We start from the raw sequence: 17,065 nt of genomic DNA on the forward strand, positions 1-17,065 counted from the left end.
ATAATGTAAAAGATGTATTACACGATACTATATGTTTGGCCAAGAATGTAGACAAAATATATATATGTATTCGAGAAATAGTATATGACTATGTAATTGAAAACAAAAACTCTTTGGCTAGACACCACCAAAATGCCCTGAAACTATGCACCTTAGGAGGTCTGCAAAAGGAACCATCCTGCTCCTGGGGACATTCCAAATACAAAGAAAAGGCAGAAAATATCTAGAGGTGGCAATATTCAAGCACCACAATTATCTAACCAACATTTAATTTAAATCACCATTTAAATATAATATCCAGTAAGATGGATGGAAAGTCTGTTGTCTCACCTCTGCTTCTTGGGAATCTTTTTTTTTTTTTAATACTACACTCTATCGACAGCAAAGATGAATCACAAAGCTTAAAGTGGCACTTGTCATGTAGTCCAGGTTTAAAATTATTCTACTCTGATGGGGGAATGTGCTCCAGAGTTTAAAAAAAAAAATTAAGCATAGCCAAGAACTGAACCAACACACACCTCACAAATCAGCTACTGTTTACAAAAGATCTACAATGTTTTGTGGTGTATTAAAAGGCCTGCCAAGACAGATATCCATCATAAAGAATTCAAGCTACTGGAAAAAAATAAACACTTCTCTCAGACCTTGCTGACACCATCAATGATGTCTGTGCACAAACAAGAAAGAAAAGACAGAAGAACATAATAGCTTATTCACCATAAAAATACAAGAGTCAATTCAATTACTACCAAATAGGAAAAAGTTAAAGCTCCAACCAGGGTTTTCTAAACAATCAGAATTGAAAGCAACAAAAATTATTAATGTGAAAATTATCTGGCCATGTCTTATAAGTCTGTTTCAAGGTGTCATGTGCATTTATTTAGAATTTTCATTTTGTCATAATTGAGAGATGGGGTGGAGGTGAAACTGGGTAAGAATCACTATCCCAGGGGTCAGCGACGTTCGGCATGCAGCTCGCCAGGGTAAGCACCCTGGCGGGCCGGGCCAGTTTTATTTACCTGCTGACGCAGCAGGTTTGGCCGATCGCGGCCCCCACTGGCCACGGTTTGCCGTCCCGGGCCAATGGGGATGGCGAGAAGCGGCGCGACCGAGCGATGTGCGTGCCGAACGTTGCCGACCCCTGCACTATACTTTTTCTTCCAGAAGTTGTCACTTGTTTCACCAATCAGCTTCAGCCATGTGCCATGACTCTCCACATTTCATAAATAGATTATGTAAAGATCTTCTTTCCCTTTAAGTTGATTTCTATTTAATTTTAAATTGATTTCTTATTTTAAAAAAATCAATTTTGTCATCTTCTTACTGATGACCAATCCATACTTGCTAGCATTTTGAAGCAGCTATTTTACAATTGTTTGCCTCCTCGGTTTATAGAGCAAAATTATCCGATTTCTTTTACTGAAAACATTCTTTATACATACAACAAAGATAAAGAATCAGCCTTGTAACATTTACACAAAACAGAACCATGCAAAGATAAAGAGCGATAAATACACTTTAAATCTTATCTTATTCCCACTTCAAAAACTGGTAACTTAGAGTCAGTTTCTCAACATTTTGTATTAATGCAGACAAAATATCAAAGAAATCAATAGTTATAGTAAACATTAACACTCCCAGGATTTATCACTCAATCATAATACTTAAACATGCTAACAGATTCCTTAAATCCATAACAAATTCCCTTTAATTTCCAAAATAAAATCACCACATACCCATATCCAGTTCTTCAAAAAAATCACACAAAGGCTTGTAAAACCAACCATGGACTGTTTTGATAGTTAATAGTAACAGAATTTATTCAAAGGTTGTCTATTGGTAAGCTACATTAAACAAAGTCAGAGTTACTGGCCACGTTAGTATGATTTTGAAGGACCCTTGTTGGAAAGACAGAGGGAGCAGATATATGCCAAGGGAGCATGGGCATAGTGAAAGGTGGAATGTTCAAGGGAAAGTGGCAAGACAGGACTTGCTCAGGGAAGCCTGAGAGATTCAGGGAAGCCTGGGCTACATAGAGTAAATGATCCAGACCCATTTCTCTGCCCCAGCTCCAGCAAGACGTGAACTGGGCTGGATTGCACTGAAAGGCTGCCTCAGTGCACGGCCAGAGGCTCAGAAGGCAGTTCTAAAGTGAACTAGTGAAGTACTTAAACATTTCACCCACCCCTCTGCCTGTTTCAGATCTGGATGAAGCTGGATAACATAAGATTGTTGGAGGGTTTGAGACAGGTAAAGAAGCTGGCTGCCTGAGGTGCAAGGGAGCATGGCTGGAACCAGAGAGCAAAGGTTTCAATGGGGATACAGGGAGGAAGGAGAAATAATTGGGTGTGAGGCTTCAGGAACAGAAGGTAATGGAGGCATCCAACTGATCTGCTATGGAGTTCCAATGCTAGTGGCCATAGCAGGTGTGCTCCTGTGTGTCTCAGACTGTGGTGACATCTTTTGAAGCTTGCACAGAGACAATTCCAAAGCTGCTGCTATCATTAGACTGGAGAGGGGCTGCTACTGTTAGGACTAAAATAACCAGAGGGGGCTGCTATTCCTACCTTCTGGCACAGAGGGAACTGGGAGTTTGCCTCCCTCAGAAGGAATTCTAAGGGGGACAAACCATCACAGCAAAGGGATCTATGTGTTGATATGGGGCCCACATCAAAATTACTCTGCCAACAAGGGTACCTACTACCCCAACAGAGGATTCTGTATATGGGGAGTTCCACTGCCACCATCCCAACAGAGTACTCTACTAGGGTGTGGCAATAGCAAGGAGCCCTGTGCTAGTTTGGCAAGAGGCTGCTTCCATCCATCCTTCCCCCCACACCTATCCCATATAGAATTCTCTGTTTGTTTAGAGGATGTTGACAAGGACTGTCCCATACAAAGAGATCTCTGCTAAACCAGACAGGAGTCCTGCCACTGCTGGTCTTCAGGCCAGCTGGAGCCTCTCTGCTCCTCAGCTCACTACATTCTGTTCTCAGTCTCTAAATGCTGCAGTCTGGTCCAGGAGGAAGAAAAACCTCAGCCTTGATGCATCTCTCAATGCAGAGAGCTCTCTTTTTAGGACTAAAATAAATTGATTTGTGGGAGGTTAAGTGGGGCTGCTTACCATTAATTTACTATGACCCAATATTAACTGATTTATTTGGAGTGGGGAGCAGCATTAATTGGGATTTCAGTACTCAACCAGTGGGAGACTAGGGTCTTCAAACCTAAGCAGTGGAAAGCAACTAACTAATGGCAGACCAGGTAGCTGGAGACATGACTTGGTAGGGAGTGTGATTTGAGGCACTGGTGTATTTCAGCCTGGTGAATAGGTTTAGTCCTTGAACTATCAAGTCTTGGGTAATTTTTTCATGACAATTTGTATACATTATATTTTGAGAGATATAGGGATGCTTCCTTCCCATGCAAAGTTAAAATGATAAAGTCTTCTTTTTTTAATCCAAAAGATTACATTTTCAAAAAGAGGCAAATAAAGATTTAGCAATGAAATACCTACTTAGAGGAAAGAACTCTTGAAAATTTAGGAGAAAGTGTATACCATGAATAGAGCTCTTTTGAAATCTATCATAATGCCAAAGAAAAATGGTGGTACTAATCTCTCCTGCCTTTACATACTTCACTGATTGTTCAAAAGTTTTTCTTCATTCTTTAAGCAGCATCTTGAAATTTCATTGAACTTAACAATTTTACTGAAACTGCAGGCAACCTTGTGGATTAGATGATGCCAATTCAAATATGGACATTTTCAATACATTATATTTTAGATGACAAGAAGATCATTTGGATTTTATTGTTCTGTCTTAAAAAGACAAGTGAATTTGCGCTTCCTATTGCCTTTTATTCATTATGTGCATATAACTTTGCTAAAAGATGATTTTCTTGTCTTAAACTTTCGCTTTTTAAAATATCCCTACTACTCCAACCATAATTTGTCTTCTCTTTAACATATCTGATTGAAGATATTTACAACAAAAGTGTTAGTCTTCCAAAAGTCAATAAGAGACACACATACCTTGCAAGTTTTATTGAAGGGCAAACCATCTGCTCTACGAGGCTGGGATATCTCTTTGGACACTGTATCAGCACTGGAGGCAAAGTACTCATTCTGAACTAAAAAAAATAATATATACATAAAATTTAAAATAGTGTCTTTCCTGTGACCCATGATTAATGATCCCTTACCTTTCTCCAGTCTTTCCCCGTTTACTGTTTTTCCCCTTTTGTTACATAATATGTAAAATTAGGTCCCTATGCTGCAAAAACTTACACATGTGATTAATGTGCATATGTCTTTGCAGGATTGGATCCTTGTAGTTACTGGATTGGAACATAATGTCCGGGACTGATTCTGATCTCATTTGCGATACTACTGATTTAGATGGGTTTAACTGAGATCAGAATCAGGCTTTTTTAAGGGTCTATGGGCTCTCAAATGTCAATCATATCTTATTAAATAGATAAGTAAAATACAGAAATGATAAAACATGCAATGTATAATAATGATGCAACAGCAGGTATTGTATTATCCTACAAAATAAGTAATAATAGAAACAACCACTTAACTTTATAACTATAAGTAATGCTATATGAACACAGGCTTTTACTTATGGAGAACAAAACCAAAAAGTCCCCATAGCTACATAGAGCAGTCTACTTTGTCTTTTTGAAGTACATAAATGTTAACAGGACTTTTTTGTCACATAGAGCTACTGTGTTCTTTCCTCTCAAGTACTCAACCTACACTTCCCACCATTAAAGCTTCAGCTGCCAGTTCCTTCAATTTGCACATCTGTGATCTGAAGACGTTAGCAGCAGGAGCACCCTTACTTTTAAATTTGGTTTAATATAGGTATTGCAAGATCTGCTGGCAGGCCCCAAGAGACAAAATTTTAATGGGGATGGGAAACAGGATTTTAAAGGGGGAAAGAAAGTTAGCTATTTGTTACATGTATTGAATGGAAATTTACTGTGTGTTACTTGTCAGGAGTAGTTGATAGATAACCAATCAATCAAAAGGTAGCACCACCTATTTAAATTAGCCTTTCTGAAAAAGCAAAATAAATGTCATTGCTGCTATAGTGAGCAATAGCACACAAAAATATTGTGCTAAAGTTTCTAAAAAGCATATTTGTTCCTCATCACTTAGAATGGCATATCAATAAGGTAATGGAGAGTAAGGAAAGAGATACAGTAGGGCACTACATTAAGGAGGCTGGGGGGGTTTAATAGGGATTGAATATTGTTGATAACATTTACAACTGTATTTCACAGCCCAAGTGAAAGCTAGACATTATACAAACAACCAGATTTACAGTATACGGTGACACTTTTCATCTAAACATCTCAAACCACATGTCACTAAAAAACAGCAATAAAAGTAAGAGCATATAGTAATTGATCTCAGTTAAGGATTATACTTCTTAAAAATTCTAGATTTGTATTTGTGTCTGTGATTAAAGAAGTTTTTCTGTGAAAACGAGTTCCGTTTGGCAGTGGTCTATAATGAGAGATGGCCAGTCACTGATTAGCCTTCCTGTCACTGTAACAAAAATATCAATGACCTGAGATGGAAAAAGACTTCAGAACAAATCCTTCTATAAGTCTCATCTCTTACTGTACATCTAATAATTATCTGCAATTGTATTTTACAGCCCAAGTTAGCTTCATGACAAGATGCAAGATATATTTTAGTTTAGTGTTTAATTTTGGTTTTTCATTTATTTTGGTTTTTGTCTTCATAAGTATATGGAATTTTTGGTGATTTATTTTATTTCCAAAATTTAAGAACAAACTTTACATATAAATTATAAGTACACAAAAAAAGGAAGGTTTTGGTAATACATTTCAGTGTAGCAATTTATGAGAATATTCCCTTAAACTCATTTTGATGTTCATGTAAATGAGTGATAATCTCTCTACATTTTACTTATTCTGCATGGGTCAAATTATACTGCACTTACTAATAGCAATCAGACTACCCACAAGATAAGGTGACATTCTGTGAAAGTGAGGGTAGCATAATTCGGCTTTAAATAGGGGCCAGATCTATCTCCCACTGAAGTCAATGGGAGTCTTTCCTCTGGTTTCAATGAGGAACAGACTGGACGCTAAGGGCCTGATCCAAAACCCACCAAAGTTAATAAAAAGGCTTCTATTGATTTTCATGGGCTTTGAAGAAGACCAGAAGGCTCTGATTCAGCACATCACTTAAGCATGAAGTACATATTAAAATTAAGCAAGTAATTCAGGGGACATTAAATGAAATTAAAGGGTGGGAAATTCAAAGCCAATATAAGGAAATACTTTTTCACATAACATGTGATTAAACTGTGAAGCTCTCTGACTCAGGAAATTGCTGAAGCCATAATTTAATTTAACAAGATTCAAATAGGGATTGGATAGTTATATGGACATGAAAATACCCATAGCTATCATTGTGATGTTGTATTAAAAGGAAGGTCACCATTTATATCATTGTTGTTACAACTGTTATACAATTGCAATAGCTCTTGTATAAAGTATGACTTGTAAGGTATCAATGGAAAATTTGCAATCTGTTGAACAATGTTTTCCTGTGTATGCTGTGTGTATTATCAATTGTGTAGGACGTTATGAATCTTTGCTATGTGTTTGGGTAACACCGACAAGATAGATTTCTATCCAGACCAGCCAGACATGGTTAAGGAGAATCAACTCTTCTAATAGGCCTCTCTCGAGGATGTCACTAAGAGCATATGGACAATGGAGGCCCACTGACTCATCAGGGCGTGTAGAACATGTGATGTTTGCGATAGTAACTTTTCGTGCACGTGGACTGCGGGGTATAAATTGGAGAGTGTGACATCATTCCCTTGCCTCTTTCCTGCTCCACATCTCTGGATTATGATTTCTAACAATGAAGAGCTTTGAACAATGACGTGAGGACCCCAATATCTGGGGAGAACCAGAGAGATTTTTGCAAACTGGCAGATTTAAAATCACTGCTATTATCCTGATCTACAAACTCTGCAATCAACTGTAATGCATATGATTCATTTTAACCTCTTAATAACTCTCTTCTTTTTTATATATTAATAAACCTTTAGTTTTGTAGTAACTAAAGGATTCGCTACTGGCGTGGGTTTTGGGGAAGAGCTGAAATATATTTGACCTGGGTGTGTGTCTGGTTCTTTAGAACTGGAAGAACCTAATATAATTTAACATAGAAGTCTGGTTTGGTACATGAGAGGCTAGAGAGCCTGAAAGAGGGCTGTCTTTGGCTTCATTATAACTAGTATAGTATTTTAGAAGCAAACATTTGTTACTGGCTTGGTGAAATTTTATGATAGAATAGACCACCAGTCTGGGGTACATGCCCTCTTTTATGGCAGTCTGACCTGAAACTGGTGCTCTTAGCTGTGTCCCATACTAGGCAGCATGACAATCATAACTAACTACAACAAACATTTTGGAAGGGATATTAAACCTTGTGCTTCAGGGCTTAAGCCAATCGCTATTAGATACCATGATGAGAGCTATGTGTGTTGGGGAGGGGGACAGATTATCCCACATTGCCTAGTATGGGGTTCTTATTCCCTCCTCTGAAGCATCTAGTGCTGGCCATTGTAAGAGACAGAATACCGGACTAGGCAGACCTTGGGTCTGATCCATAGAGCTCTGTGAGGATCTAAAATTTGTATCTGCATCCAATCCGTGATCCACACACATGGTCAGTGGATATCTGCAGATTTCCAGCGCTCTAGATATAAAATTTGGATCCTTATCCATCCAAGATCTGCAAACATGGTCTGTGGATAGTCACTGCATCCGCAGATGCAGATATCCATAGATATAAAGCGGATGTCTGCAGATTTGCAGGGCTCTACTGATCCAGTATGGCAATTCCTGTGTTCCTATGATTAAGCACTTTGCTGCCACAATAGGCATTCTAGAAATCAATAAAGTCAACGTTACAGGGCTTTGGACTGGAAAGTGGTAGAGAATAGAGAATATAACTGAACACTTACTGTATAGAAGGCACTTGTTCACTCCTAAGATGGCTAAAAATAAGAAAAACAAATGTATAGACTCTACAAAGTCCACTGAAGTTATTAAATTTATTTACTCTATATAATGGCTAACTTACAGAATGTTTCATAATACCACTTTGTTTCATCTACCTCCCTTCTAATGCAGTTCCAAATCCCCACACCATTAAAACAATCAGAATTTGCAGTAATGGGGATCAAGACATTTAGTTGCCCTCAAACAGAGTACTGACTTTAAGCTCTTGGAGCAGAGGCCATGTCACTTTTCGTCTGCAAAGCACCATAAATGCTTATGGCACTGTACAAAAGCCCTGACTCTGCAACCTGATTCATGCAGGCAAACTCTTAAGTTCATGATGAGTGTCTCAAAAGTTAACGGAACTCCTCATGGGCACAGATCCTCCCACATGATCCACTTACATGACTGGGTGTCACACAGAGATATCTGTATAACCATTTATCTATTATATGACTAACTGTATAAAATTGATACTTATTTATAAAATATTCAAGAGTAACCAAATGTCAGCTTTACAAAAGATCACGAACGAAGTGTGATGCTTCTGAGTGTGAATCAAGACTTCAAGAAACAACTTTCACGAGCCATGAGTGAAATCAAGCATCTTCAGTCATGTCTATACTATGGACTTTTAAGGGGAAATTCCCACCTGTGCTACAACTTTCAGCTGCTCAAAATGCTGGATCCCACCAGAACTTTTCCTAAATTAGGTCTCCCAATAGTAATAGCACCAGTAGCAATGTTTTCTGAAAATTCCCTAGTGAAGAGAAGGCCTTCCTGAGAACTGGTGCTGCTTCACTAACCACACCATCAGGAGACAGGAAAAGAGAAAGACCAGCAGCAATATGAAGAAAGATATGTAGGTAAGAAAAGGGTGAAAACAGAAATAGGAGGGATAAGGGTGAAGTGGCTTTGGGAGATGGGAATTAAACAAAAGAGCTGAAGAATAATGGACAAAAACACAGTTAAAAGAATTCACCATGTGATGCATCATTTTAATGGGATAATGTCTCACAGTGGAGGATTGAGGACTCTTGCCATTTGCAATTTTTTTGGATTTGTGTGAATTAACTATCTGATGAACTTTGAGGAGGGTAAAGGAAATCTTATATATTAATCAATTGCAAATTTGTCTGGGAACACACTATTATTCGTGTAACTTAACTACAGACTCTTTTAACTGTTCACTTATTTAATTTTTAATCAGAGCTCCAGTTTCCAAGAAACTGGAAACCTATGCGAAGCTAGGGGAAGTATTTTGAACTGTTAAGTGTGGAGACAGGGGTGCGCCTACTGGTGCCCTCACGGTTCTTTTCAATCACTTCTTCCAGCACACTCAGAACTCCGCTCTAGGAGACTGGAACCACGCCATTCTGTTGCATTTACAATAGCAACAGGGCAAATAATATTTTTTTTTGGGGGGGGAAGCATTTGTGGCACACACACAACAGGAGCGAGCGACCCTCCAGCTCCAGCACAGTGCAAGCGCCCTGACACCGCCAAAGCATACAGCACGAATCGCACCGCGGCTTCTTGCCTTAACGCGCAGCGCCAGACACACACTGCAGGTTACGCGCAGCGGGGAGCCCTGCGAGCGCCGGAGCCGGAGGCGTGCAGCCCTGCTCTGAGCTGCAAGATCCCCCCACCTACACGAAAGGCTGGGTGTATCCCCGCCGTCCCCCCTCCCCACGGCACCACCCCGGGAGGGGGCAAACCAGAAACCCACATAGGAATTAACAACGCTCCTCACCCCAGGGACCCGGCGGGGGAAGCGGGGCCTCACCCGACCAACCCCCACGAACCCCCCACGGGGTGACTGGGCCGGGTAGGGGGCGATACCCACATGGGCCCCGCTCACCCGCCGGCCGGCCGCACCTGGCTGAGTCCCAGGACGCCTAGAGCCGTCACCATGGGAACCGGGGCGGTGTCTGCGAGGGGAGGGGCCGGAGCGAGAAGCGATGTGAACATGCGCAGTAACCTCGGCTGAGGTCGGGGCATTCGGTTCTGCCCTCAGTTGGCGTCACTGTCAGTTCCCTGCCATGAACGGGGCGGGGTAGAATTTGGCCAGGTGTGAGCGGCAGATGGGGAGGGGCGCTGCCAGCCAGCGCCGCGGCGGGGAGACTCCGGCGTAGGGAGGAGCAGGGGGATTAGGAGGGGACCCCCTTGGGGTGAGCCAGCGGCAGTGGTTGCAGAAATTGGGTGTAGGTGGCTGAGGAGGTTTGTTCCCTGGTGGGACGGAACGGCTCAGCAGCCACTCCGGGGCTGTGCCTTGTAGGCATAGCGTGGCCCAGTGCCAAGCAGGGCAGCTCTTCGCTCTCTGAAATGATGTACCCAGAGTCTATGAACCCTTAGCGCGCACAAATACGCTAAAAAGTCAAAATTTACATACTTTGTTTAAAATACCTAGTCAATGCACAGAGCTGTGACATGACCGCATGGAGCCTCAGAGCAATTCTCACGTTTGTCTTCTGGGCTGCTCCGGTGGCTGGAGTGGTACTCCCAGTTCCTGTCATGCACTAGAAATGGAGTTTCAGTCCGTTTATTTTTTTTTAAAGCAGTATTTTTATGACTCATTGTCCACAGAACATATTTTACCTTGGTTATTATTGTGCACGTGGATATTATTGTGCTTCTGCATGTATGGCTTGAGTAGTAAACTCTGAGAATAGTCTTTCAACAAGTTTTGCACGCACCGTATAGTAATGGCATCTAGGCCCTGCTCCCCTCATTTGCTTATGAGAATGTGCCAAAAGCCTCTCTAAAGTCCAAGTACATCCTGCCAACCAATTCATCCCATCCACTGGGCTGCTTGTCCTGTCAAAGAAGGAAGTGATGTTGGGTTAGCACAATTTGTTCTTGACAAACCGATGCTGGCTTTTACTTATCACCTTATTATCCTCCATGTTTGAACAAATTGATTTTTTTTAAAAGGTAGTTTACTGCCCAAAAACTTAATTAAGGCAGAGTTAAGCTTGCCCAGTGGTGTCTTGTGTCCTTCTGGAATGTGGAGAGTGGCTAAAAACGTAAGTCTCTGAAAACCAAGAAATAAGAGGGTAATGTACACACAACCCCTGCAATGCAACCTTAGCTCGTCTCCTCCCTTTGAGCTTTGATCAACAACTCAGTAAGACAAATGGTAGCACCTTACAGATGCTACAGAGCACTTTGGGAACAGAGCATATGAGCACTGTATAACAAAATAACTTCTTTTTGCTCAAACAGAGCTTAGGTTTAGGTCCAATTTAGCAAAGAGGAGCTACCTACACCTGGTCTCCACTCAAAACCGAGCCTACTCTACACTAATCACCCTAGACTTACAAAATGTTATCTCCTCTTCAGCCATGCCCAGAGGATTGCTTCTGAGACATTGTCTTCACTTATCCCTCAGTCCCAGCACTACCATGTTTACCACCTGACTGCTGGCAATTCTCATGGCAAGATGATGTCCTTGTGACCTCTGCTGACACAGCCTATAGACTTAGCACTGAAAGGAGGGATAATTGATCCCTTAGGCAGTGGTTCTCAACCTTTCCAGACTACTGTACCCCTTTCAGGAGCCTGATTTGTCTTGCATATCCCCAAGTTTTATCTCACATAAAAATGAATTGCTTACAAAATCAGATATAAAAATACAAAAGTGTCACAGCACACTATTACTGAAATATTGTGTACTTTCTTATTTTTACCATATAATTATAAAATAAATCAATTGGAATATAAATATTGTACTTACATTTCAGTGTATAGTTATAGTATATAAAGCAATATAAACAAGACATTGTATGACACTTTTAGTTTCCAGTGACTTCTTTAGTGCGTTTTATGTATCCTGTTGTAAAACTAGGCAAATATCTAGATGAGTTGTATCCCCTGGAAGACCTCTGCGTACCCCCAAGGGTACATGTTTCCCTGGTTGAGAACCACTGCCTTGACAATTCTACCAGCCTGCTCCAACTAATCCCTCCACCATTCAGTACAGCTACACTGAACACAGACAATGGCAGTTGGAGTGGATGCAGCTAACTACTTGAGTTCAGGTCTGTGGAACACAACACAACCAAGGGCAGGGGCGCAAATTCTGACAGGGAGACCTTCCTCCAGTAGAATTTGCTACCCATGGACTAGGATATGGGCAAAGTTCATGGTAGCAAATTATGACAGGGAGTAAAACTTGCTGCCATAGGACCTGGCAATGGGGAAAGATATGGCATAGCAAATTACGGCAGGGAAGCAAAACATACCTAGATGTCAGTAGCTGCTACCAGTAGCAAATTGTTCTGAAAGCAATTTGTAACTACACTGGCAATGCAGTCTCAGGCACCCCACCTCATCCTTGGGGGCCCTGACTCCCTGCTGGGGCAAGACCCACGTGGGGGCCCTCAATGCTAATCGTGATAGGTGTATAGGGTTGCCAATTTTGGTTGGCTGTATTCCTGGAGGTTTCATCACATGACATAATCTTTAATTCCTGGAGACTCCAGGACAATCCTGGAGGCTTGGCAACCCTAGATGTATGGCAGTTGCACACAGAGGGACTGCAATCTTAGTGTGAAGAGCTGATGTCAGTGTTACACTTCCTTCATGGCCTGTCTCCACAGTGGGAGCCTCTCCAGAATCTTGCCTTCCACTGGAAAAAAATTAAATGTCTTTCCCTTATCGTCACCACAGAACCATCCCTAGCTCAAAGGAGGACAACCCGGTGACAACTGCTGCTCCTAGTTTTGTCCGGCTGCTTCAGCCCCAGAGTGAAATTAACTCAGATTAAACTCTATGGCTGCTAATTGGACTTTTTAGGCAAGAGTGAAAAAGCCAGTCATGTCAGTTTCATTGCTGTTGTTTTGAGGAGTAAGGAGCAGCAATCAAGGCAGGCACTGGTGCTATTCCATGGGGGAAAAGAAACCAAATAACAAGGCTGATGAGCCAAATGCTAAAAGTTTTGGAAAGTAAAATGTTAGACTCAGAACCTGCCAGAGAAGAACCTGACATCATGGTTACAAAACTTCAGACTGAGCAGAATAGTGGATTTTTCAGCAATAATAGATTAGGAGGTGAAGGCAGCTGGAGTTTGAAGGGGAGAAGGTAAATTCAGTTCATCCCTGAGGAAGAGTTGTTGGATAAACACTTGAAGATGTAAGAGTTAAGGGGGAGAAACCATCCAGATGAGATTATGCAGGGTTTAACTGCATTAGTAGGAGCATTGCCAGCAGATCGAGAGAAGTGATTATCCTCCTCTATTTGGAACTGATGAGGCCACATCTGTAGTATTGCATCCAGTTTTGGGGGGCCCCCCACTACAGAAAGGATGTGGACAAATTGGAGAAAGTCCAGCAGAGGGCAATGAAAATTATCTGGGGCTGGGGCACATCACTTACGAGGAGAGACTGAGAGAACTGGGCTTGTTTAGTCTGCAGAAGAGAAGAGTGAGGAGGGATTTGATAGCGGCTTTCAACTACCTGAAGGGGCGGGGGTTCTAAAGAGGATGGAGCACGGCTGTTCTCAGTGGTGACAAATGACAGAACAAAGAGCAATGGTCTCAAGTTGCAGTGTGGGAGGTCTAGGTTGGATATTAGGAAACACTATTTCACTAGGAGGGTGGTGAAGCACTGGACTGTGTTACCTAGGGAGGTGGTGGAATCTCCATCCTTAGCGGTTTTTAAGGCCCAGCTTGACAAAGCCCTGGCTGGGATGATTTAGTTGGTGTTGGTCCTGCTTTGAGCAGGGGGTTGGACTAGATGACTTCCTGAGGTCTCTTCCAATCCTAATCTTTTATGATTCTATGATTCTTCTATTATAAAAGCACAGCACCAAATGCTTCACAGAATTATTGCAAGTACTGTGACTGTGTGGACAGGACACTGGACTGGAACTTCGAAGATGCAGATCTGCCACTAATCTGTCTTCTCTTTCCCTCGCAGCCTTTGTTGTCATGTCTATTGAGATGATAAGAAACAAATCCTGGCCCCAAAAGTTTATTAGGTGTATGTACACTGTCTAGCACAATGGAGATGTAGTCTCAGTGGGGGCCTTGAGGTACTACCATAATAAATAGTTTTAATAATTACTGTTATTAGATGTTCTACCAAAAGTCTTTGGTATAAATTTAAATTGCTGGTTTTATGAAATTTTGCAGGATAGGTTTAATTGCTCTGTAAAAATATCTGTTTACATGTACTAAGGTAAATGGAGTGGAGGAGCATTGTGACTTTGTCAATGCAGAGATTTAAATATATTACATAGTGTTTAGAAAAGGTTGATTTCTTCGGGGTTGGAGAGAGGGTGGTGGTTCAGAAATAACTAAGACAAAACTTTGTCCCAGCAAACCTTAAAACTAAAAGGGTCAATATATATATATTTAAAAATTATTGTTTGTCATATATATATATATAAAAGTTTTGGAACAGAAAATTATTAGAAACATCCATTTTCATAAGAGACATGATACATACTGTTTTGTGCTTGAAATTTATGTGAAATGAAGTCTGTATTTTTTAGATGAACCCTTTCCTTCAAAACTGAGCTGATGCAAGGGCCTCAGTGTTGTCAATCTTTTTTGGGTGTTTTGTTGTTTTGTTTTTTTAAACTCAGAGTTTTTGACATTGGCTCTGATTTCACTTAACATAGAAGGGTCCTGCTCTAATTTAAATTGCTGGCATAAGAGTATTTATGCCATCAGAGGATCAGGTGTAGTAGAGTTCAGTTCTGCCACACTCCCTCTTGGTGCCACCTTATGTCAGGTGGCATGGCAGGGCAGACACATATAGGAGGCAAATGTGTACTGTCTGCCAGCTTTATGCCCACAGAGATTCCTCCTATACAGGCTGCTTTGTGCTGCATAATGGAGAATCTAAGCCCATATCTACTTGATTAATCCCCACCATGAGGAATTGTATTTTGCACTTTTCATAGAGAGAGATCCTCCTGTAGCAGAAAATACTATCAGCTCTCCACAATGAAGGATACAACACCAACATTTAAAAAATCCAAGCTGATAAAATGGGTGACCAAAAATAAACAAAGCTAGGCTGCCACTAGTTGACCAGAGGGATGGGTTGCATGTAATGTGCACACTTGTGTCTATGATCCCAAATAAATGTGGCATCCTCAGTTTGTTGTTTTGCCTTAGTCTCTGTTTTAGGTAACTATTTTTTTTTCTTCTAACCAAGTTGATATGTAAGAGTTTTAGCCTGTCAATGCTGACAATGCTCTTTCAGGCAGACACTAAAGTTGTTTGTAAAAGAGATGGACTATTACCTGTACAGCATGTCAGAAGAGAACTTGAGTGAAAAAACAAGAGCTTGAGGCCTTCACACCTGCTCAGTTACAAAGAAAATTTGTGAGAACTGGAAAAGATTCAAACGGCAGCCTGACATTTATTGGCAACATTCTGGAAAAAAAATCTAGCTAAGCACTGAACAAGCAGTGATTTTACTCCATGTTAGGGTCTCCTGCATTAAACATTTATAAGTCATTTTACTTGGAAGAAGAGTAAGAAAAAAAATCTTATGGAGATATTTTAGAAGTTCAAAGGATCCCTCAATCCAAACAATATGTAACTTACAGGAGGCATGTCTTTAACACAAAGAATCAAAGCCAGTCTGTATCTGTGTAGTAATATGGAGAGACAGTAGCCTTTCCGTAGTGAAGGATGAAACCAGCTTCCATTAAAAAGCTGTATTTCAGCATCCTTGTAACTGGCTTGGAAATTTGTTTGGCCTGAAAATTGTCGGATTCACTCTGAAGAGAAAAGAGTTCATTTTTGCAAAGTTTGAACAAAAATTATTTCAAAGTTATTAACATTTTTTGTGTCGATAGGTTTGGGCTCAGCCCTGCTCCCATTCCTTTCAGTGGAAATTATGGGACCAATCCTGTAAATGTTAATGTGAATTGGAAGGGTTCTGTTTGCTTGGATTTTACTACTGTTGATTGAGGTAGTTTTTACCTTGCTAAATTTTACACATAAGAGTACCTGTAAAACACACACGGCCAAATTTTCAAATTCATTTTCATGAGCAAAAATGTGTGTCCAGCTATTTGCATGCTTTAATACCTAAACTGTACATGAAAAATTTACAGTATTTTGGTATACATGTGCAGTCATTTACATACACAAAATATGTGGACATATATTGAAAGGTAAGCGGAAAATATGGTTGTTAATGTGTCTTGTCTGCAAATGCAATAGTGGTGAGGACTGATCAAAGCCTTACATATGGATAATCTCTGAGTGATACTTGTAATTTATTAGAAAAGTAGTCAGGAGCACACTTTATCATTATTAGTTATGATTGTTTTAAAACTTAGAGAGGAGGAAAGCTTTTAGGCTTTAAAGTGCATAACAACCAGTATCTGTAGTGATACTTTCTTGTAGATATTAAAAATTATGGCAGCCCCATCATAGATGTTCTGTCAGCTGTTAAAGTCTCTCACAGTCACAGCTGCCAGTCATCACCAGAGTGACTGCATAGCTGTAAGAATATTACTGTATGCTTTGCCTTGTAACAAGGGATTCACCCCTTCAAGGCAGTTAGCAAAACACTCAGCCATCACTTCATTCAGAAACCTCCCACTGACTACAACTGGAATGCTGTCTGGAATGACGGTAAATTACAGATGAATAGTCACTCCAGTGATGAAAGGCACACCATGCCCAGAGTGACTGTGGCAGCAATAATGCTTCTTGACACTAAATAAAATGTACAGAAACACAGAAAAGTAAAGAGTCACTGCCCAGAAACATTTAAAGTGTTTTGCATTCAGTCTTTTTTACCTGAATTCCATATTCATCATATTAGCTTTCCTTTACAACCATCACAGACCTATCATTTCTCAGAATGGATTTTCTTACAGTAATTTTTACTCATACACACACACCCTATCCTACATTTCTCCCCCACCAACTTTTATGATTACGTTATTATTATGGGAAATTAAAATATACTTAAGACAATAAAGAACTCTCCCCTCTGCTGTCACCACTTGATTCAGATGGAAGTTCACA

The 17,065-nt window shown here is 40.6% G+C and overlaps 1 protein-coding gene across 1 annotated transcript in view; it reads right to left on the reverse strand.

The window, feature by feature from the left end:
* The window catches only part of TTC29 (tetratricopeptide repeat domain 29), a 204,947-nt gene extending 196,885 nt beyond the window's left edge, over nucleotides 1-8,062 (reverse strand). The window contains exons 1-2 of the mRNA XM_034772973.1: nucleotides 8,028-8,062; nucleotides 4,034-4,131 (exon numbers count right to left, since the gene is read on the reverse strand). Coding sequence (XP_034628864.1) covers nucleotides 4,034-4,125 — 92 coding nt within the window. The 5' untranslated portion in view covers nucleotides 4,126-4,131; nucleotides 8,028-8,062. The remainder of the gene's footprint in view (nucleotides 1-4,033; nucleotides 4,132-8,027) is intronic.
* Nucleotides 8,063-17,065: the final 9,003 nt, after the last annotated feature.

Source organism: Trachemys scripta, chromosome 5, assembly GCF_013100865.1.
Source record: "Trachemys scripta elegans isolate TJP31775 chromosome 5, CAS_Tse_1.0, whole genome shotgun sequence".
NCBI lineage: Eukaryota > Metazoa > Chordata > Testudines > Emydidae > Trachemys > Trachemys scripta.